This window comes from Glycine soja, chromosome 6 (assembly GCF_004193775.1).
Source record: "Glycine soja cultivar W05 chromosome 6, ASM419377v2, whole genome shotgun sequence".
Taxonomy (NCBI): domain Eukaryota; kingdom Viridiplantae; phylum Streptophyta; class Magnoliopsida; order Fabales; family Fabaceae; genus Glycine; species Glycine soja.
Genome location: NC_041007.1, coordinates 12,305,707 through 12,328,956, shown reverse-complemented (window position 1 = coordinate 12,328,956; position 23,250 = coordinate 12,305,707). Strand labels below are relative to the sequence as shown.

General features: G+C 32.3%; 3 protein-coding genes and 1 pseudogene across 5 annotated transcripts; 2 read left to right on the top strand and 2 right to left on the bottom strand.

Moving 5' to 3' along the window:
- Window positions 1–3,376, bottom strand: LOC114415753 (carbamoyl-phosphate synthase small chain, chloroplastic-like). 2 transcript variants are annotated; one of them, XM_028380591.1, is made up of 10 exons: window positions 3,144–3,373; window positions 2,800–2,932; window positions 2,607–2,695; window positions 2,457–2,517; window positions 2,302–2,369; window positions 2,061–2,189; window positions 1,882–1,985; window positions 1,459–1,806; window positions 732–897; window positions 1–392 (listed from the first exon to the last, which is right to left on the bottom strand). In XM_028380591.1, the coding sequence occupies exons 1-10, from the start codon at window positions 3,265–3,267 to the stop codon at window positions 298–300; spliced, it is 1,317 nt and encodes a 438-aa protein (XP_028236392.1). In that variant the 5' UTR covers window positions 3,268–3,373; the 3' UTR covers window positions 1–297. The 2 variants fall into 2 exon arrangements, with proteins under 2 accessions (XP_028236392.1, XP_028236394.1); XM_028380593.1 differs by lacking the exon at window positions 732–897 and having other exon boundaries at window positions 3,144–3,376.
- A 9,625-nt stretch (window positions 3,377–13,001) lies between these two features.
- Window positions 13,002–15,644, top strand: LOC114415752 (trihelix transcription factor GT-2-like). Of its 2 annotated transcripts, XR_003667408.1 has the most exons (3): window positions 13,002–13,622; window positions 13,799–15,265; window positions 15,370–15,644. XR_003667408.1 is itself a non-coding variant. In XM_028380590.1 (2 exons), exons 1-2 carry the CDS (start codon window positions 13,393–13,395, stop codon window positions 15,060–15,062), a joined length of 1,494 nt encoding a protein of 497 aa, XP_028236391.1. In that variant the 5' UTR covers window positions 13,002–13,392; the 3' UTR covers window positions 15,063–15,626. The 2 variants fall into 2 exon arrangements, 1 of the variants encoding a protein (XP_028236391.1); XM_028380590.1 differs by having other exon boundaries at window positions 13,799–15,626.
- A 2,818-nt stretch (window positions 15,645–18,462) lies between these two features.
- LOC114415751 lies at window positions 18,463–19,281 on the top strand. Its single transcript, XM_028380589.1, has one exon. It carries the CDS (start codon window positions 18,495–18,497, stop codon window positions 19,128–19,130), a length of 636 nt encoding a protein of 211 aa, XP_028236390.1. The 5' UTR covers window positions 18,463–18,494; the 3' UTR covers window positions 19,131–19,281.
- A 1,005-nt stretch (window positions 19,282–20,286) lies between these two features.
- On the bottom strand, window positions 20,287–23,168 carry LOC114414338 (annotated as a pseudogene).
- Between the last annotated feature and the right edge of the window lie 82 nt (window positions 23,169–23,250).

Below are 23,250 nucleotides of genomic sequence, written 5' to 3'. Positions count from 1 at the left end.
TTTATTTTCAATTTTTCTTAACAGGAAACAATCATTATTAATTGCTCTTACAATTGGTGATACCAGCAACCAAAATTTAGTGTTGATAGCGATAAGTAATAAGTACATTAAACCTCATTGAGGTTTATGACAATCATGGCCCGAACGCGAGCATGAGAAAATCATAATCTTTATGGATCCCTAGGAAACCTTAATAAACTCATCTACAAAATCATAGTAATGGACTCATAACTTCGTAATTTTTCAGCAGATGCATTATTCTTTTTGCCCCGAACGCGAGCAGCTTCCTTCAACTACTTATGCATCCAAAGCATGTGCTGTTGATAGTTGGTGTAGCCTTCCCTTTGTTCTGTTTTTCCCTTGCTTCATTAGCTCTATAAACTCCCTAAAAACTGCATTATCAACACAATCATTTTAAGTATTTATTAATCAAATCCAATTTAAAGGTTGTATCAAGAAATGAAAAGGCAAAATAACTGCAGTGAAGACATCCTTGATAACCCACAATTCTGCTCTTGAAACTAACATTTCTTGAGATAGTAATGACTAGATAGATTTTTTCTTTTTATCTGTAGGAATCAAGCTCAGGTATCAGCCACCAGAGGGTTTGCAACAAATCACGCATACTATTGGGCCAACTGAACTAGATCCCCTTATTAATGACTAGATAGATTTGTTATTATATCCAGCTTTTTTTTTTTTTAATAAACTGCAAGGTTCAAGTCTCTCACTGTAGTCAGAATCATGAGGTCCAGGGGATGCTTCAGGATGGTATTGAAGAGACATAAGCTGTTGAGCAGGGAAAGCAAGACCAGCACAACTTCCATCATTTAGATTGATATGAGTAACCTCCACTCCTTCCGGCAGTGTGGCAGGGTCAACAGCATAGTTGTGGTTCTGCCAATTTACATATCACTTCATGATGGCACAAGTCCGTGAATAAAACAACAAAATAATGCAACATGGAAACATATTTCCTGTTATAAAAAGACAAGTTTAAAACAAGAAAAAGAACATTGAAGCCATCTCAAGTGACTTCAATTTGTTTCAAAGACATGATTGGCACAACAAATATAGGAATAGGACCTGCATATATTATTTCAGTTCAACATGTTTGCTGCTATACGTAGAATTTGTTATGCTCATTTTCACCTCCAATAATACCATGAGTCGCTACAACAGGGACATGGAACTGGAACTGATGATATCAATTACCAATCACATTTGCCTTTTCACAGATGTCACCATTATAATAAGTTGATTCAGTTCTGGTTTAATTTTCTGAAGTCAAGGGGCCAGGTTCCAACCCTCATGATTTATGAGGCAAAAATGTAGTTCTAAAACAAGATTCTATTTCTCTCCTCAGCACACATAATGGACTTGATTGAATTTAACTATTTTAGTTATGGCAGAACACTTAAGAAATAAGAAGTTACAGAAACTTTTTAGTTCGCATACCTGAGCACTAATTTCAACATGGCCACTTCGAAGGTTGCGAACAGGATGATTTCCTCCATGGTGACCAAATTTCATCTTGAAGGTTTTACCTCCTAAAGCCTGGCCTAACAATTGATGACCCATGCAAATTCCAAAAACAGGCACCTTTCCAATGATATTCTTTACAGTTTCGATGGCATAAGGAACAGCAGATGGATCTCCAGGGCCATTGCTGAAAATAACCCCATTTGGCTTCATCTTCAAAGTTTCTGATGCTGGCCATGTACATGGAACAACGGTGATTTTGCAGCCATAAGATGCTAGGCGCCTAAGTATATTATGCTTGATTCCAAAATCATAAGCAACTACCTGCAATTTCATTCATCAGCATGTGACATTAATTAATTACACAAAGGTCAACAAAAAGTTTTCTGCATTACTTACATGGAAAGTCTCTCCAGGCACTTTACTAAACTCCCATTGTTGCTTTGTTTTATCAACCCATTCATGTGGAGTTTTGCATGATACTCCGCTTATTAGATCCTTACCTGGAAATTGAAATGGCATCCATGAAATTCCATTTTTAGAAACATTTACACAACCTCAAAGACTGGTATTCTTACCAACAATGTCCCATGACTTAGACATGTGAAGCAGTTCCTCATCCGTTCTGGAATTGTCAGTGGTCAAGACACCAATAAGACTGCCATCTTGACGCAACCGGCGCGTGATTGCACGAGTATCAACATCATCTGTTGCATCACAAAGCACCCACAAAATCAAAATTGAAAACTTCAGTCATGCAGATTGCAGAGAGCAAGCAACATTTGTTCGCAAAAACATCTTTTTGTATAAACTACTCACAAATTCCCATGATATTCCTTTCGGCCAAGTAATCCCCCAGATCCTTCTTACATCTCCAGTTAGAGGTACTGAATAATCACGCATTGCAAAAAGAGTAAGTAGACTAATCAAACCTCAATCAATGGAAAAAAAATTCCAAAGCAGGAGAACAGAACCTGATACTCAAACTTCTAATTACAAGACCAGCAAGGAAACACTGTATTGATTCCTCATCATCTGGAAAAAAGTGAACCAAAACACAGTTTTCAAATGGCTTCCAACCACATCGATTCAAGACTCATTTGAATTAGAAAATAAAAACTAACCAAAATTTATGCCAGTGTTCCCAATATGTGGATTTGTCATGAGCACAAACTGGCCAGCATAACTAGGATCTGTCAAAATTTCTTGATACCTGAGAATCACACACACAACACAACAAAGAAAACCAACCACTCATTTAGCATGCAAGCAAAACCAAAAAAAGAACACGCATCCCAAGATTCATAGTATCCTCACCCTGTCAATGATGTATTGAAAACAACTTCGCCAACTTGAGTCCCCGAAGCACCAAACGATTTTGCTTTCCAAATTGAACCATCTTCAAGCACAAGTCTAGCATCTGAATTCTTCCAAGGCCTCTCTCCACCACCTATGTCACATGCAACAGAACTGCGTCAGTTAACAATTTTAACAAAATACCCTCCAACAATAAAAGCGAAAAATACGACATTCACATCAAAGGGGCAAAGAAAAAAACAATTTTTCATGCAGTAAAAAAATGGGTCCATGAAGAAAGAAAACTTTTTTTAAAGGTATTGCGAAAGAAAACCGAAAGAGAGAGAGAGAGAGAGAGAGGGTACCCGAAGAAGAGCATTTGACGGTAAAGACGGAAACTTTGGCGGCGGTGTGTGGCGTATTGGAAGAGAAGTGGTTATTGGTGAGGTCATTGAGAGACAGAGCGAAGGACAAAGCTTTTGTCGCCATTGATGCTCTCACAGAAACAGCGTTATAGATATGTCTGAAGAACCACTCACTCCAGTCGCAGGCAGTACCTAGCTTTCCGCCACCTAGGTTTTTATTTTGCAATTTCGTTTCATGGGGTTCTTTTCTTTTTAATATTTTTTTTTACTAATATTTTTTCCTCCATGCAAGTAGTGACGCTACTTTAGTTGTTTTCGTGAAAAAAAAAAAATACAACTTTTTCCAATTGGAGATTGGGATTTTGATTTGGAACAATGATGATATGAGTGTGAGGGAAGAGTAATAATTTGTGGTTTTCTTATTAAAAATTAATAGTATTTAAATTTGTGCATGAGATATGATAAATATTTATTTTATATAATTAAAATTTATAATAAATACAAAATGAATATATATTTTTTATAATTAAAATTAGTAATAAATAAATATTTTAAACAAACTATCACCAAGATAGTTTAAAGAAGATTATGTCTTCTTTAGAGAATTTATTAAAAATGTGTTTAAATAAGTTATCACGAAGATGAAACTAAATCTTAAAAAATATTTATATTATATAAATAAGTTGTATTTGACTCATATATAAAATTTACCTTATTTATTTCCATTTTTGTCACGTGTTTTTATTTTATCATTTTTTGTCACATGCTTTGGATAGAAGTGATTTAAATTTTCTCAATTTATTGTTTGATTTATAGAGTTTTTTCTTATTGGCCTATTAATTTATTAGTCTACTTAGAGATAGACTAGATTTTATATATATATATATATATATATATATATATATATATATATATATTATGAAATAGAATTTTATGTTGGCCTAATTGTTAACATTGTATATAAAAAACGGAAGTAATGTGTGTATATATTTTTAACATAATATTAACGGTTAATTTTTATTGACAACTCTAGTGTTTTTTCTAAAGTAAATTTATCATTGTAGAAGAGGTTAATCCCTTGTCTTATCCAAACAAATTGAATTGAAAATTTATCATTATTTAACGTATGTCATTCCTGAAATGATAAGATTTTATTAGTTTTAATTTATTTTTAGGTTAATCTTATACATGTCAAAAACAGGTTATTAATCTTATACATTAAGTCAGTAAAAAAAAATCTTATACATTAATTAAGGTTTCCACAAATTTTATAGAAAAAACTTCGATTTCTGTCGAACATAAAAATAAATTATACTGCTATTTCTGAATATCTGGTGAGTAATCACTTATCACTTATCTCTTTTTTATATAAAAAATCATTTATCTTTTCAAAATGACTTATTTTTATTTTTTTTAAATCAATAACTTTGTGAGTAATTATTAAAAAAATGTTTTTAAACAAAAAATAATTAGTGAATAATTATTAAACATTTATATTTGTACATAAGAGAAAAATCAATTATACTAACATCCTATTACGTGCTAATATATTATTTAAGTAACTAAGTTACATAAATCAGAAAAAAAAATATTAGATTGCACGGAGAGTGTAAAGAAAAACACAGTTTTGTTTAATCTCAGATTATTACAAATGGTAAGCTTGTTAAATTTTACAAAGAATTCAAGTACTTTTTTTTATGGAAAATTGTAAGATCCAATTGTGATGTCTGTATTGTATAAAACAAAGAGGGAGCATAGCGTAAGATAGATAGGCGAATGATGCCCATCGCAATCTAAGACCAATTATACGCGAATGAGTCCCACATTACAACTACTCAGTACTCACTAACAATTATTTTGTTGGGCCCCAGTCAAATGGTACCAATCCACTTTAGAATCTCTGGTCCCTAAGAAGGGATGCAAATTTGGATGAAAGTTAGCCAGTAAATTGGGTAAGTACGAATCTTTTTTCATTTTATGAAAATGTTCGATAACTGTTCAAATAATTGAAAAGTTTAAAATGAGTAAATGATAAAAAAATAATAAAAATATGATTTATCTAAAAAAAGATAACAAGGAAAATGAATAAATATATTGAAGATAAAAGTAAAAAAATATAAAAAAAAAACTAGAAGTTAGAAGGTAACATTTTAGAAAATATAATTTTAAGTAATGTTTTAAAAAAATACTAAAAGCTAATAAGAAACTATTAAAAAAAATATTTATTAAATAGTCAAATAAAATTTTCAGTTAGTAAAAAAAATTAGAAGTTAATTGTCTTACCGAACATAGCTTAAATAAATTTTAAAATTATAAATTGAAAAAAATTTATAAGTAGTATATAGGTATAATTAATTCAGATGAAAATTTAAAAATACATTAAAATGAATAAATATAAAAATATTATATAATTAACGCAATTGATTTTGAATGTTTAGTAAAATAAAAAGAACATATCATTTTTAAGGGTATATTTGGAAGTTAAGTTTAGAAGAAAAGGGAAAAAGGATATTTTTTATTTCTAATAAATATTATATAATTTGATATTTTTTAAATAAAGACACGATAAAGATTAACATAAATTTAATATATTAATCTTTTGTATATTTTTATAAAAAAACTATATACCTTTCTTAATAAAAAAAATATTTATCATTTCCACTGTTCTTTAAAACTAAACTCTCGAACACATTATAATGTTTTATTTGTATTAAAGTTAAAAAAAGAAGAAGAAGAAACGAAATAAAAAGAAGTGGAAGAGGAAAACAGTATAAAGTAACTAAAGTTTTAGAGTTTTTAAATTAAAGCAAATAAAAAAATATACGAAAAGAAAGGTTAAGTTTTTCTTATAAAGTCCCCCTTCAATATATTTTAAAAATATAAAATTAGAATACAATTTTTTAAAGTAAAACTTTCGTTTTTCTCACTCTTTTAATTAGACATTTTTAATATTATCTCTCTCTTCTCTTTTTTCTATTACGTATGATAACTAAAAACAAATATTAGTCTTCATATGTAATAGAAAGGATTAAGAAAGTGCACGTGAATTCAACTTTGGGTCCATGATGCTTTATTTGGTGAGACAACTTTGTGTTCATGTGTTGAGAGCACATAACTTTGGACCCTTGAGGGAAAAAAATGTGTATTGGACACTTAGTTCAAAAATAGATTGGACACTTGGTTCAAAAACTCATTTTGAATGTTTCTTTTGTTACAAATCAATTTTCTCATGTACATTAATATCAAGAGAAACTTATATTGAAGGCAATTGTGGGTGTTTTCATAAATAAAACATATATGTGTTGCGCACGTAACACATTGTTATCAATTCACAGATTTTAATAGTCTTTTTTTCATCAAAATATTTTTAAGAATTAGATGTTTCATACATCTTTGGTTCCAACACTCTTTACCTAGTATTTTTGGGAAAATGTTGAATTGAAAATGGATACATCATTATGCATTGTGTTTTAAGCAAAACGGAGTTATAGAGAGAAGGATCCACATGCTTTTATACATAATGAGAATTATCTTAAGCATTATTTGTTTCTAGATTTTCTTTAGAAGGGTGCTTCAAGGACTATGGCGTACATTCTTAATCAGGTACCCTAGCAAATTCATGCTTAAAACTCCCTGAGTTATTGACTGAAAACAAATCGTGTTTAAGACACTTTAATGTTTGAGGTTGTAAAGGAGAGGTGAGACCTTACAATCCATAACTCAGGGAGCTTGATCCCAAGACTATGAATACCTTCTTAATTGGCTACAAAATCAACACACCAATCAAAAAGGAGCATTGAACATTGCCCATATTGGCCTTAAACTATGTCCGTGATCTAACCTTTATTAAATCTAGAGTACTATTGAATTCAAAAGGAACACCCAAAAATACAATATTGTTATGCATAATCCAAGTAAACAATTCCACACTATGCCAAATAATATGACAAGTATAACACTTTTTTTCCTTCTTAAGATCAAGCTGAATTGAACATAATGAGCATTAATATCCAAGTCATGCATAAACTATATTCCAGATCTGGTTTGTCACCAAGTAAGATAGAAATAGGTTATGGCTATCTACCTCAGGAGAAGCAAAACACACAAGACATAGCTAACATCTAAGACAAAGCTTGTCTTTTATATAAATTAACTTGAGTTGGCAAACTATCCAAATGGACACACTTTTCTATTTCCACTTTGGGATCTCTAAGGATTACAACTAGTGAGATAAATTTTGGTGCTCCATTTGGACTTGTTGACATATTAGACACTTGGATCCAAATTTAATTGTATCTTTTTTCATGCTTGATCACCAAAGCACCCTTTTTAGATCTTGGTACATCATAGTAGTTTTAGGATGCATCAAAAATCTACTTCTATAGACTGTTACTAAGATTTGGCCCCTCAACCTACCACTACTAGGGACACACACCCTTTTTGAAAATAATGATCTCATATTTAGCTTTAGAAAAAATTAAAGTGATTCTTTCACTACTAAAAAATTGACGTTTAACATTGTCATGTTAACATTAATTACAACAAAAATCGATGTTAAAAAATATGTCGTGACATTTTTGTAAATAAGATGTCATCATTAATATTGGTTTTTTAAAAATCGATGTTATGAGGGGAATATCAACATCGGTTTTTTAAAAATAGATGTTGCATAAGCACTGATAACATCAGTTTTTAAAAAATTGATGTTATGTGTGCTTAAACAGCATCAGTTTTTTAAATAACCAATGTTGATACCCCCTTCTTTGATGTTGTCTTTGTTTAAGCAACATCGGTTTTTTAAAAAAATCGATGTTGTTGGATTTTTTTTATAAAAGAAGGGTTCTGGCGCCCAAACCCTTTTTTATCGTTTCAGTTCTCGTGTTCTCCTCCTCCCTGTGACGCCACAACTCTCATTCTCTTTTTCCTTACGACTCTTACTCTCGCTCTCTCACTGTGACTTAACTCCTCGTTGCGCAACGTGCGCATCGTGTCACCATCGCGTTCTTGCTCTCTCATTGTGACTTAACTCCTCGCTGTGTGATGTGCCCACCGTGTCACCACTGCATTCTTGCTTTGTGACTCTCGTTCTTGCTCTGTGCTCTAGTTCTTGCTCTCACTCTCACTATAATTCTCGCCCTCTCGTTCTCACTGTCACTCACAACTCTACTCAGTCTGGTTATTGTTCTCAATCACGAAAGGTTAGTTTTATTTTTGTGTTTGGTTGTTTCTCTGTTTCTATGTTTGGTCATGAAAATGTTTGCTAATGGGACTTTGTATTGGTGTGAGAATTCTGCCATAGCCTTAGGCCTCCAATTGTTTCATGAGAGGAATATCATTGTTGTTTTTCAAAAATGGGTATATGCACTAGTGTGTCTTTCAACTTTGTGGCATGTACTTGACCAAACTCATATGTGTTGGTTTACTACTAGTAGGTAGGCATGCATATTTATTTTTAATAGTAATTTTAATATTGTAAATGGAGTTTAGAAACAATGGATGAAGATCAACAGAACTAGAAGGAAATGGCTAAGACAATGATGAAGATTAACAAAAAAACTAAGAGGAAATGTTCAACACAATTCATATTATGGACCAGGTTAGAAATTTTAAGTCTATTCTCAAATAAACATGACATGATATAACACATTTGCTTATATTAGTTTCCTTGTTAAATGTAGCCTTATATTAGTTTTCTTGTTAAATGTAGTCTTATGGTGAAGTCTGTAAGTCATTTTTGCTGTAAAATGAAAGAATGAACTAGAATATACTTGACATCTATTAGACAGTAATGCCAACATGCATTCTGTTACATACAACCAAGATTTGGTGACTCCAACTCTACTGGTTGTATGGATAGAACTCAGAGATTTATATGGACTCATTGGAAATCATCAAGTGACCATGACCCATTTTGGATAGAGTGTTTTCTTTTTCACGATCTTCAAAAGTAGTTCTGAACCAAAAGCTTATCCTAAATGATATTTCTTGTACCACTAAGTTCATAACTCAGTTACTTTTAAAGTCTTGCTGAGTCAGTACAAAATGACTTGCATCAATTTAGTGAATAATTAAGCACTCCTCTGTCTGTCAAATTTTAAAATCATATACATATCTAATATCAATTTAATGTTAATTTCAGGATGTGCCAAGTATCATCTACTCATTTATGAAAGATATAAGATTCATCCATTTGAACTTGGAAGGGATTACAGAGTGTAGGATTGTTTATAATCATTGGAGGAAGACTGCAAAAATTGGAAATGGATGGAAGACTTTTGCACAATCACAAAATTTGCAAGTAATTTAAGTTCCCAGATGTAACTTCTAACTTTGTTTTATTTTGGATTTGTTTGTAACTAAAGTACATTATACTATAGTATTATTGATATGTAACTTTTTGTTTATAAGTCTTGGTGGTATATATTTTGTGGGAATTGGAACATCTTGAACACATCTGTGAGAAAGTTTTGTTTATAAGTACTCTTGATGCATGGTATATCTTGTTTATAACTCTTCGTGATATATTAATTTATGTAAATTTTTGTTTATAAGTCTTGATAGTATATTTTATTTATAAATTTAGCTTATTTTATGAGTTTTTATACAACTTTAAATGATAAGTAGTCATATGAGTAATTATAGGTTGATAATTAAAAAAACAGATATGATATTTAAAAAAAATTCAAAAAACATCGATTTTTTTTAAAAAATCAATGTTATCAGTGAAAAACATCGGTTTTCAAAAAAACTGATGTTATTTTTTCATAAAACAACATTAGTTTTTAAACAACCGATATTAATGCTGATATTTTAACGTCAGTAGTTTCAATATAAGTTAATAACTAATGTTGAAAGTCTTTAATAAGCGATGTAAAAAACCTATTTTTTAGCAATATTTTGACTTGCAATCCAAAAGTCTACACCATGGGCCTTCTTAATATGCTCTTAAGTCACATGAAATCTAAATTTTATGCAATTCTATACCATGGTCATGCAAGGATATATCTAGAATGAGATTCATAAAATCCTTTGTAAGTTGCATCTCATCCAACATCATGGAAGACACATAGAGATTTTCTACTCAAGCCATTTGCCACTACAAGCACTTTTTGCTTGGATAGTACTTCAACTTAAAGTTATAGTTTTTCAGGAACTCGATCCCATCCTCTATCTTATGTTAAGATTTCTCTTATCAAGAAGGTATTTTAGGCTCTTATGGTCACTATAAACTTCAAACTTAACACCATATAAATGATATCTCCACAACTTACGGTGAATGTCCGCAACTGCTAGCTCAAAGTCATGGATAGGATAACTTTCTTTTTGTGGTATTGGTTGTCTAGAAGCACAAATTACTACATTCCTATCTTCCATCAAGACACATCCTAATCATTTTACTCAAGGCGTCAATATACACTTTTAAACTTCCTAAATGATCAGGTTGTTGCTCTCTATTTTCAACCATTGCTCCAGCAAGCTTGTCGCATAACTCTACTCGATGTTAGGGTTTAAAGGTGGCGGGGTTTGAGATATTGAAAGAAGGGTGAAAAAAGGGAAGGACATGGAAGAAATTTGGGATTTCGTTTTCGGACATAAAATAAAAATTATTGTCCCCAACTAGTCAGTTTTTTTTTTTTCAAAAAGTAATATTAATGTTAGCCTAGTTGACACTTATAATAACATATTTCTTCAAAATTATCATTTAATGTGGAGTATGGCTGACACAAGCAAAAAATTATAAAATAAAACATCAATGAAAATCAATTAATGCCTACGTAGTGTCAGTTGATGCTATATTGTGTTAGTCTCAAAACTATTCCTAAGTGTTCGTCATTAATTTGTATTTTTCTTTGTAGTGCATATATCTCACCCACTTTCTTTTATTTCTTCGTATTGTTATTCCTAAATAGTTTTAGTTATATTAAGTTTAAGTATATTTTTAGTCTCTTTAGGTAAGTTTTTATTTTAGTCCTCTAATTTTAAATTTATTTTTTAGTCCTTCAATTTTAAAAAATATATTTTTTTCTTTTGTGATAAATAATCATCTCAAACTATATGTCTAAACCGTAAAAAATTGATAAGAAGAACTAAAAAGAGATTTTTTAAAAATTAAAGAACTAAAAATAATAATTTAAATACGGGGAACAAAACAAAAAAACAAAAGTAGCCTTTGAAGAACAAAAACATATTTAAGTTTATTATTACTAGTCAAATAAAGAATGCATATCCAATAAATTTGTTTTATTTAGTTTTTAAAAATAAAAAATAAAATAAAATTATTGTATGCAAAAAATTTAACTACTTAAATTAGAATTCAAAGATCAGAAATACGTATAAACATGAGATCATGTATGTGTAAGTATCATGATTAAAATTTTAGTTAATATATTCTCTTATCGGATAGCTTATTGGTACATTGTTTTGTTGTTCATGGGTCTCATGTCCAGCTAAATGCTTGTAAAGAGAGGGGGATGAAAAAAGAGGTGATAAAGATAAAATGGGAAAAAGAGATTAAGAAAATGGCGAGGTCGCGTGAGGAGTGTTGAAACGGTTTACGTAACTCAAATTAGGGAAGAATGCTGTCGTTTTCTACTGTAATCATGGATAGCATTTTCAAAATGAAATCCCAAAGTTACTCAACCAACCAAATAAGAACGGGTTAAGTTAAAAAAAAGAACACCACACCGATAAGTTAGACTATCTCAATTCTCAAATTTCAATGATAGTCACTGATAAGGATAGTCCCAGTTTCCAAATCGCATCTCAAGTATCTCAACTTGGTAGTAAATTCCTGACCTTATGGCAATAACAAAACCAAAAGCTTCATTTCCACAGTAATTTATTCGATTTCAACTCCTAATCACTCATTCTAGGTTTGTTTTGACTCCTTTTAATTTTTTTTATATCTCTATCAATGTCAGTATTCAATGTTGTAGTAGTAAAAAAGAAAAAGAAGATAATTAAAATAGAAAAAAAATGCAAAACATCAGGTTTGATTAGACTGGGTGTCGCCGCTTTAGCTAATAGCTATAAATAAACATAATTAGTTGTCCATTGGACCATTCCCATTACTGTATCGGTTCCTAATTCGTTATTTAACGAACTCAAACTTTTATATAATCACTCTCACATAAACTCAGATAATTTCACAACAAGGGATTTGAAATTGAAACTTGAGAGGATTATTATTTATTATTTTTTTGTCAATTATATTATCCTATCCAACAAATTGAAAGAGTGATGCGTGTAGATAACATTATTTTTTAAGCAAATGATAATGAGTTTATTTTTGACTCCTGTCATATGAAATAATATTTATTGAAAGAGATTCACTCAAAAATAAAATTTAAGACGTTAAAAGATTAATTATTTCCTTTTGACTGAGAGATAGTCTCGTAGAAAAAAAGAAAAGAAAGGGGGCGGGATGGATATTTTTGTTTTTCACCGACAAGAAAAAATGCGGTCGTCGCTCGCGAGTTTATGGCACACGTAATTGTGATTTGTGTGTGGCGTGGGGCAAAGCCAGCGGTGAGGCAGAAACGTACAGAACAAGAATGTGGGCTCTGTGGGCCTTCCCCTTACGAACCCAACTCCATTACCACACAATAATAAAAAAATAAGAAAGAAACTGACTTTTGCTTCGGCCCCAAGTGTCCACTTTCCCCATTTTACCCCTTTCACACCCAGCAAGAAGGATAAAGAAAGCCCACAAATATTGACCGTAGCTGTCAAATTTTAAGTTGGCTCCCTGCGTGCAAATTGCCAAAGGTCAAACAAACATGGCATTGAGTGGGAAAATATTGTAATGACCCATCACCCAATGGCACCACGCCCTGTTGATAGGCCTAGCTGGATGGAATCTATCTGATCTTCTCCCTCTCCTCCATTTCACTTCTTTTTTAAATCTCAATTTTTTTTAAATCAAGTTTAAAATATATATTATAATCCCCCCCTTATTATTATTATTCACCTTTCAAATTTCAAGATGCTCTCTCTCTCCCCCTTGTTTTAAACTTGTAAATAATGGTATGGTAGAAGTAGTAGTAGCCCTTCAAATTTCAAACTGAAATAGCACAAACAATACCAACTCTCCTCATACCAAAACACACAACTCCAGTTATTGAAATTGAAATTACCCTTTTCCTTTTTTCCCCCAAATTTCACCCGAGGCTGTTTTTTTTTCTTTTTTTTTTTCTCTCTTTTGACCTTACCCTTTGAGAGTTTCGTGGCTGTAATTTCGTTGTAACCGATGCTGGAAATCTCAACTTTACCGGAAACCGCGACGGAGAACGCGGACGGCGGTTCCGCGGCGGTATCCGACGGGTCGAAAGCGGAGCACAGCGAAGACGGTGACCGGAATTCCGCCGCGAACCGGTGGCCGAGAGAGGAGACAATGGCTTTGCTCAAGATAAGGTCTGAAATGGACGTTGCTTTCAAAGACGCAAACCCCAAAGCCCCTCTCTGGGAACAAGTCTCAAGGTCAGTTTCCTTCTTTTGTTTTCCCCTCTTTTCAACTGAAACCCCTTCTATCATTCCTTAATTAGTAATACTAATGTTACACTTAATTCATAAATGTATTGTATATATATAGTCTTTCATTTTTTGGTGTAATAATATAGTAGTGATTGAACTGAATGAATTAATTATAAATTCAGGAAGTTAGCAGAGCTAGGATATAATAGAAGTGCTAAGAAGTGCAAGGAGAAATTCGAGAACGTTTACAAGTACCATAGGAGAACCAAAGAAGGTCGTTTTGGAAAATCAAACGGTGCAAAAACTTATCGATTTTTCGAGCAGTTGGAAGCCTTAGACGGAAACCACTCACTTCCTCCTCCGACAACAACAACCGACAACAACAACAACGTTGATGATGATGATGTTATCCTCAACGCGGTTCCGTGTTCCGTTATAGCTGCGGCGGCGCACGAGCATTCGAGTTCGACGACGTCGTCTTCGGGGAAGATGAAGAGAAAGCTGACGCGGTTTCTGGAGGGGCTGATGAGGGAAGTGATAGAGAAGCAAGAGACGCTGCAGAGAAAGTTCATGGAAGTGTTGGATAAGTGTGAAAAAGATCGAATGGCGAGGGAGGAAGCGTGGAAGAAGGAGGAGCTCGAGAGGATCAAGAAAGAACGCGAGCTTCTCGCTCATGAAAGATCAATTGCTGCCGCCAAAGATGAAGCTGTTCTTGCTTTTCTTAAAAAGTTCGCAGAAGCAGAAGGCACGGTGCAGTTGCTCGAGAAAATTCAGGTTCAGAACGACAAACAGAAAAACAAGCATCAAAATGGTGCTAATGCTAATAGAGGTGGTGATGTCACGGTTGTCACTGATATGGATAAACAAGAATGTGGAAATAATGGTGTTAGTGTTGGGAATTTTGTGCACATGAGTAGTTCGCGGTGGCCGAAGGATGAAGTGGAGGCTTTGATAAGGTTAAGGACTGAGTTTGATGTGCAGGCACAAGGGAATAATAATAATAGTAATAATGGGTCTAAAGGGCCTCTTTGGGAGGAGATATCTTTGGCTATGAAGAGCATTGGTTATGATCGAAGTGCAAAGAGGTGTAAAGAGAAATGGGAGAACATAAACAAGTACTTCAAGAGGATAAAGGAGAAGAACAAGAGGAAACCTCAGGATTCCAAGACGTGTCCTTATTATCACCACCTTGAGGCTTTGTACAGTAAGAAGCCTAAGAAGGTGGTGGATCATGGGAACGAGTTGAAGCCTGAGGAGCTGTTAATGCATATCATGGAAAGTCAAAGTCAGGAACAGCAGCAAGAGATGCAGACTCAGACTCAGTCATCATCTGAAGATGCTGAGAGAGATCAGGATCAGAATCAGGATCAAAGTGGGTATCAGAATCAGATGGTTGATAATAATAATAATAATAATAGTCCTTCTTCCATTGCAATTATGAGTTAAAAAGCTTCGTTTCAAGAGATTCTTTCTTTAATATGCTAAAATTGAACATCTTCTCTGATGACAAGCAACGTGGGGGTTCCTTTGACTTTACAATCATTTATCAAACTTGTTGGATTGGAGGGGGTTATGAATCTTATGATGGGTCGGAGTCATCAACAACAGCAAGAGTAGATTTCAATATTTTATTTTGTTGCTGGGTTTAGGTAAGTAGTAAATACAAATCAATCTCAAGGGTGTTGTTTTTGTATGTATTACAGTACACTGTATCTTCCAATTTTCAATTCTTAATCGTTTTTTTTTTCTTTAGCGAACATGGTAGATGATACAAGGAACACGCGCACAGAGAAAGAGAGAGAGAGAGAGATTTGCCCCTCTGTAAAAAACAAAGTCACTGGGCGTGTTATTTTAATTTGATATTTTAAATTTTTCCCTAGAAGTTTGTAAACCCATGTGTGATCAGGTGGGAAATGGTTGGATTTGTATGCTTGTGACAATAAAGGATAGCATAGTGGCGAACAGTGAACTGCAATGATAATGAAAGTGCATGTTTGTTTTGAGTTATAATAATATTTTTACAATAAATTTATTTTGTAATCTTCTTTATCAATTCATTTATCTTATCTCACACTTTTTCTCTTTCTCTTCTTATCTTTTCTTCCTTTTGTATCTTTTCAATTTGTAAAATAGACTGTATGAAGCATGTAAAATGATATTTCTATTTTTGTTTAAAGTAGCGAAATGGATTATTACATCACGCGCGGGCAAAGCTATTGGCAATCATGTTAGATGGATATGTATCTTACTTCTTACCAAAGTTGTGCTTAATTCCTAGCTTTTTTGGGTAAAGATTATTGGCTTTGGCAAAGTAATAGGAAGATCAAGTAATGAATTAAACGTCTCCAATTAACGTAGAATGGCCTCTATTTTCGTGAGAATATTTGGGAATTTACACACAAGTCTATACTCTAGTGCTGACTGAATTTCCTTGCCTTCGGTATAATGAGTTGTGATCTACGTAATGATCTTGTTGACTCCGGCTAGCACAGCAGCTGGAGTAAAATTTGAGAAATGATTATTCAATTTAGGGGGTGTTAGTTTCATAAGTAATTTTTTTAATCCTGCCTATACAGGAAGGATGGAAATCGTTCCACATTTGTTAAAAAGGCTATGTTCAAATAATGTATTTTAGTTAATTTTTAATTTTTTTACTAGATAAAAAATTCATTTCATTCATTATTTGATAAACAATTTTTTAATAATTTCTAGTATTTTTTGAAACATTACTTTAGGTTTTTTTATATTTTCTTACACTTTTATCTTTGATATATTTTTTTTCTTGTTATCCTTTTTTTAAAATAAATCACGATATCATTTTTTTATAATTTTATATTTTTCAATTATTTCAATAATTAATTCTATCAAATACTTTTAATTTAATAAGTTAATTTTTTAATTTTGAGCTTCTAATTAACTTTTCATCAAACATAGCTAAAGTAATAAAAAAATGATTAATATCAGATATGTTTTATATTTGGGTAAACAATAATTTTTTACTAATATTTAATTATGATGGAAGGAGTATGGAATATTTATTTTGATGGGATATCTTTCTTTGTGTAAAAGTACACACATATTTTTTTTATTATCCACTATCCAACTACCACCTCAATGCTCTCTTGAAGTAGGTGTTATAATTTTTATCATTTTCACATATTTTGTTCTTGTGTCAATTTCATTTATCCCCAATTTCATGTGTGTTATTCATAATAATTTTTAAAAAGGTACTCTAAATTTTTATAATATTAACATTGTAACTCTAAATTTACTATTCTCTTACTTGTGTCTTTTTGTTTGACAATTTGATTTGCAATAAATATACATGTACTTAGGTGGCAGGGGCAAGGTTGCAGTTTTAAAGGGCCATGATGAGTTGCAGTTATATTTTTTCCCACTACTTTTTAAGGGTTTTCCTTGTTACATTTGTACCTATTTTGGACACATGTTTTTTTTTAACAGACTTTAACGATAAGGATATCTCTTTGTAAAAAATAAAATAATAATAATAATATTTTAATAATTATTAAATTTATTCTTAGAAAAAAATGTCAAACAAACACATGTTTTAATTATTCATGGACATATAAAAATATTCTCAAACCATTTTTATTTTTAATAGTTAATCAAACACATTTGTTATAATATATCTAAGAATATTCTCATATTTTATTCCTAGGAACCATAATTTAAAGAATAAAAAAATTGTGCATGAAACAAACATCCCTTATACTTCTGTTTTTTAATAGTTAGACCTGTGTTGTAAATACTTATAAAAAAGACAATAAATTAGATTTATTTCATAAACTAAAATAAATTTATGTACTTCAATTTTATTTAAAGTTTCTCGTTTAAGATTTATAAAATCAAAATTTAACTTATTGAATAAACTTAATTTAATTTACTTTAATTTTTTTTCTCTATAAATACGTATTGAGAAGTTTATTCACATAAAACCTATGTCTTGTAAAGGGCTTACTTATCCAGCCAACTTATATGGAGCATTTCGTGTCACAATTCTAAACACAACATGAGATCCTCATCACACTTGTAGGTTGTAACATCCCTGCAAGTCTTTATTTTTTTTTTTTCCTTTTTGGGCAGAGGTTTAACATTTTATTGATGTAAAATATTTATTAATTTTATTGATAATTAATATTTATTAAAAAACTTAGTTGATTATCTTTAATGAAATTTTTATTAAAATAATTTAATTATTAACAATAGTAAGTATCTTTTTAATCTTAATGTGAAATCTTTGTGCAAAAACTAAATAATACAAGCATGCATTATTATATCAAGAAATGTTCTCATATCCTTAAAATCTAGGACATGCTAGATTACTAAGGATGGGATAAATACTTGGATCAATTGTAATCAATCACCAAAAGTGGAATAGTGAAAGGATGCTGACAAATAACCAATAAGTAAAAAGAAACAATGATGACAATTAGTGATTTTATGATTCTTCTTTAATTTCTCTTAATTCTAAGTAAACGGGAAAACAAATAAGAGTTTTGTGATATAATATATTGTAGACCATCATCTAGTTTTAATGTATTAGTATAGTATATTTTATGAATCGGATTTATAATGAGATAGGAAGAAAAAGATAAATAAAAAGAATAAAAAATATTGATGAAATATTTAAAATAAGTGCTAATAAATGTTAATAAGATGTTTAAAATAAATAGGAATAAATATTTATATATGATTGTTAAAAAATTACCAACCTAAGTGGTTAAGTTACTAAGAAATGATTGGGTAGAGTGAAAAAATGAAATAAAAAAAAAATTGAATTGAAATAAAATGTAAAAATATGAGTCTGAGGTGGTCCTCATGAGTAGGAGGAGTAGTATATTTGGATTGGGCGAACCGATGTCCCAACGTTCTTGTCGGGAACAAAAGAGCTGGCTTGGGCTTGGCGTGGTTCCATCCATGGCAGACTACGAAACCAGCACCAGCCACAACCACCACTCGAAAGAAACAGCCTTCCAGGCCCTGAACACCATAATCCAGCTCCACTTCGAGAAAACCCTGGAGAAGAAGCGCGCCATCGACCTCCAGAAGAAGGAGCTTCACAAGCTCTTCCAGATATTCTTCATCTTCTTGGGCCTCGTCTTCCTGGCCCAGGCCCAGTCCCCTCGCCTCCAATGCCGCCACTGCTGGATCCCCATCACTCTCCTCTCCATGGCCCACCTCATCTTCTACGTCTCCGTCGCCCAAACCCTAAGGTGCATCAACGCCTTCAAGTACCAGCGCCGCTGCCACAAGCTTACTCTTGGTTTGGCCACCGAGAAGCTCAGGGAGATCAAGACCAGACTCGCCGGCGCCGCCACCAACGGCGCCGACTACGACTCGGTGGTTGCTGACGAGGAGTTCGAGATTCACTACCAGGAACCCCCTGAGAGCTACTTTGGAAAGTTTAAGAGGAATTGGGCTCTGCATTTTAGCTTCTTGATCTTGATCTACGCTTTTATGATCTCTTCCTCTGTCGTTCTTCTTTGCTTTTGATTTGTAATTTCATGCAAAATGAGATGAGACTCACACTTTTATATACTCTATTTTAATTCAAAACTTTCATCTCATTTCACTTTCTTTCTGTTTTTTTCCACTCTACTGAATTCTAGTGTTAGTTCTGAAATCAAAATCCAATCTCTTATCATTCGTTCTGCGAATTTATTTATTTATTTTTAGCCTTAACAGAGTCATTCTTCAAGAAACGGGTAGATCCATAAATGGCTAAATAGAGTGTATGCTTTATTGCAACCTATGGCTATGAGTATATTCTATTCTCTATCAAGTGTTTGAAAATAATGCATCTTTGAAAGTGATAAGAAGACATTGAATCAGCTTCTATGGGAGAGATTCTTGCCGCATTGCACTGATCTGTGTGGAGTACATAAATCCACACACTGAAGATGGCAAAAAGGGACTAACCCCACAGCCCACTGGTTTCCCCAAACACTTTCTCAAGAGCATCTTGTGATCTTTCTTTTCTTAAATTGAAATATCATAAAAAAAATATATCTTTTGTGTGCTTGTCTTTTGCCAAACTAGTGCGCAACAAAACGAGCATTGGATGAGGCAATCTTTCTTTTCTTTTTGCTGATTCTTCTTTCTCAAATTGAATACTTGTTAAGTGGTGTAAAAGAAACCACTTTTATTATTATTATTATTATTTTTTTTTTTTTTTTTAGAGCCATGAATCACTTCAACTTCCATATCGATACTACATTTATGACAACGCTTAGTCAATCTGTTGACACTTAATGTATAAATATTGTTCTATATTTAATACATTAAAAATAGAATTTACTTTTAATACACTAGAGTTTTTTAATCTTATATCATCAATCAATTAAAAATTACTCTAAATATATTTTTAAAATAATTTTATGAAAAATCAATAATTAAAAAAAAACCTTTTGCACTACTAAATGAGTGTAACAAACCTTTATACTATCAATATTCTAATTAAGTTTTTAAAAATAAAACAAAAATAGACATGGAATTATTATAAACATAATTGTTCCATTGCATTCCATCCTGCTTTTGTTAACAAATCCGCATGAAATGACTAATTTGCTTTGTAGTAATTAGTCTTTTAAAAATGTCTAATTATCATCAGTCATCACATCACAAGATATAACTCAAAGGGAGCACCCCATAGGCGGAAAATTATATTTGCGTAAAAAAAATAACTTCTCTACCAGTAAGAGTGTGTGTGCACTTATGTAACATTCAAAATTGAAAACTTGACCTTATTGTGAATTAAATGCCAACCAAAAATAAATAAATTTAATCGTACAACATTGATCAATTGTGATGGTTAACTTTACTGACTTGTAGCTGTAACAAGCCACCTAAGATGGGGAGAGAGCATTGCATAATGTTTTGTAAGCATTTACACACAGTTTGAATTTTTCTTCAGCCATTGCCTGCCATCACATAAAGGTAAAGCGCAAACATGAGACCAGATAGCACACAAACAATAACAAAAATATGAAGAATGAAAGGTGGCTTTTTGTTATGTACATTCAAAACACCTGATATAATTTTTTACAATTCAGAGTCTAACCTATATTTGTCCCTTTGCAAACATTGACTATCAGAGCTGCCTACAATTGATAGAAAACCAGTAAAAATGAACTACTCCATTTTCAAGTTTTGTGCTGGATTGAAGCAATAGAATGCACATATACCAGTCTAAACAGAGATGCACAGTACCTATTTGCTCAAAAAACCATCAAAGACATTTGTTAGTTCCCATTTATTTTCCTTCTTTTTTGAAGGGCTGGTAAACAATTTCCATTTTTTAGGGAGACTTTTTATCAATATCAAAATTTAAAAATAACCTTTTAAACGAATTATAGGTAATGATTAGTGAATGTTAACCATTGATGCAAAATTCGTTTTAATCAATGCAGATATTAGTATTCAGTAGGACCAGTAATGCACCCTTTAAAAGAGGGTGCACCATAAAAGCCACCAGACAGACACAGATGGCTATTTATTCATTGTTCATAAAAGTCGTAGATGGTATATAATGCCAATTCCACAATACTTGGAAACTACTTTTGTGCATAAAATATATTCATCAAAAGGGCCAACTTAAACGGTAGTTCAGGATGGATTATACATGCATACTTTACACCTACACTCAAGAAGACAGTTTGTAGGTAATACTGAGTTTTGAGTAGGGTGGGTTAGCTGTCAACCTAACATATGAAGTCGTCCATTGTCATACATAATGCCCCTTTCAATTCCAAGTTTCTAACATGTATTTAAGATGCAAATTGGTCAAAGGAATATTTCAAACTTACCTGGGAAGGGCCTTGATGCTTATCAGGATGCCATTTTAAAGCTGATAACTGGAAACTACAAGGGAAATAAACATATATCAGCAGTTTATAATGTATATATTGTCTTTATGTCTGGTAAAAGGCCTTGCACCGAACAGAAACGCTGAATCACTTACGCATTTTTAACATCTTCAATCTTTAATGGACCTGTTGGAGGCAGACCCAGAACAGTTCTATCAGAACATGATCCTACACATGAGTCATCATCATCATCATGCTCAATATCACTTTCATTTTTCCACTTGTTTGTTCTATTTGAATGTTCCCTCCATTCAAACCCAGACGTGGAATGTTCAGAGGAAAAACCGCTCCAATTGTTGAAGGACCATGTATACCATTTGTTACCAAATGTTGCCTGGAATATTTGCTCAGGATGGCCATCAAAGTCCTCGTTGAAAGTTTCTCATCTGATTTTTCCTGAACATATAATGGAGATCAGTGGTTACGAATGTAAGCAAATGTTATTTTAAAGAAACATTCACAAGGAACTCCCAGATGGCATAACAAAACATCTTCAATCTATGCTCAGATTATTTACTAGTCTGCAATGAAGAAATAAAAAAACTTCGTACCCCATTGCCCAGAGGTTCTTCGCTATGCGAAGGTATGGGGGAGGGATATTGTACGCAGCCTTACCCTTGCATATGCAAAGAGGCTGTTTCCGGATTCGAACCCATGACCAACAAGTCACCAAGGCACAACTTTATCGCTGCACCAGGGCTCGCCCTCTTCTGCAATGAAGAAATAATAAATTGTAATCACTACATGTTTTAACTATAATGACTGTACTTTAAAGCTACATATATTGCTAGAAAAGTCTACTTTCCTTCATAAACATCCATTAAAAATAATTGAATGAAATACATATATTTCCTTAAGTTTGAAATATTACAAATATAACTCAAAATGGGGTAAATTAGGAAAACAATCTTTGACTAAGATATATGGGTTGACATTTTCATCTTAAACTATAAATGTTGGTGATGTTGAGGGTGGGTTGGCGAAGAAGTGATGGGAAAAAAAATGAAGGAACAAACTATAAATGTGAACTAAAAAGAACTCACGTTTAGTTTTCGTTTGTGGTTTTCCACCAGAATGCTGACCAGATTTTGGTTGACCTTTATTGGAAAAACTACCTTGGTATCCATACTTGTCTTAGGAGGATGTATAAAACATTGTCATCATCAATTGTTTGACAGTTGGCAATTCCAATGCATACAAATAGAACACAATGTAAGGTATCAAGTACAAGCAAAAACATCTTAGAAATGAGTGAAAAATAATGAGAAGCATTTTTAGATAAATGTGATTTAATAACATCTCTATGATTGTTAGCTGGAGGGAGAGAGGGTAATTCTGCAGCCATTGCTCATGGCATATCAGGGAGACAAGTCCTACTCTACTTCTAAATGAGATTGAAATTGATTGACAGACTATACTCATCATGTAGGTTTTAGTTAGTTTTAATTGCAACTAGCACAATGGACAACACTATACATACAAAAAACCATAAATCATCAACACAAAAATACCTATCATCCATACAAATAACCAAAAGGCAATTTGAAAGGTAAACAGGTCACAATTTTGACATATGTCATCTTTCTGGATAGTTTAGTTTTAATGTGTGTGGAGAGAGAGAGAGGTGGGGGCAGTTTACAGCAGTACAATTACAAGTTATACCCATTCTTATATCATTCAATATTTTTTTACTAGATAATCTTATCTCAAAATCCAGTGTTGGATTGAAGGTTTATATTATATTGATC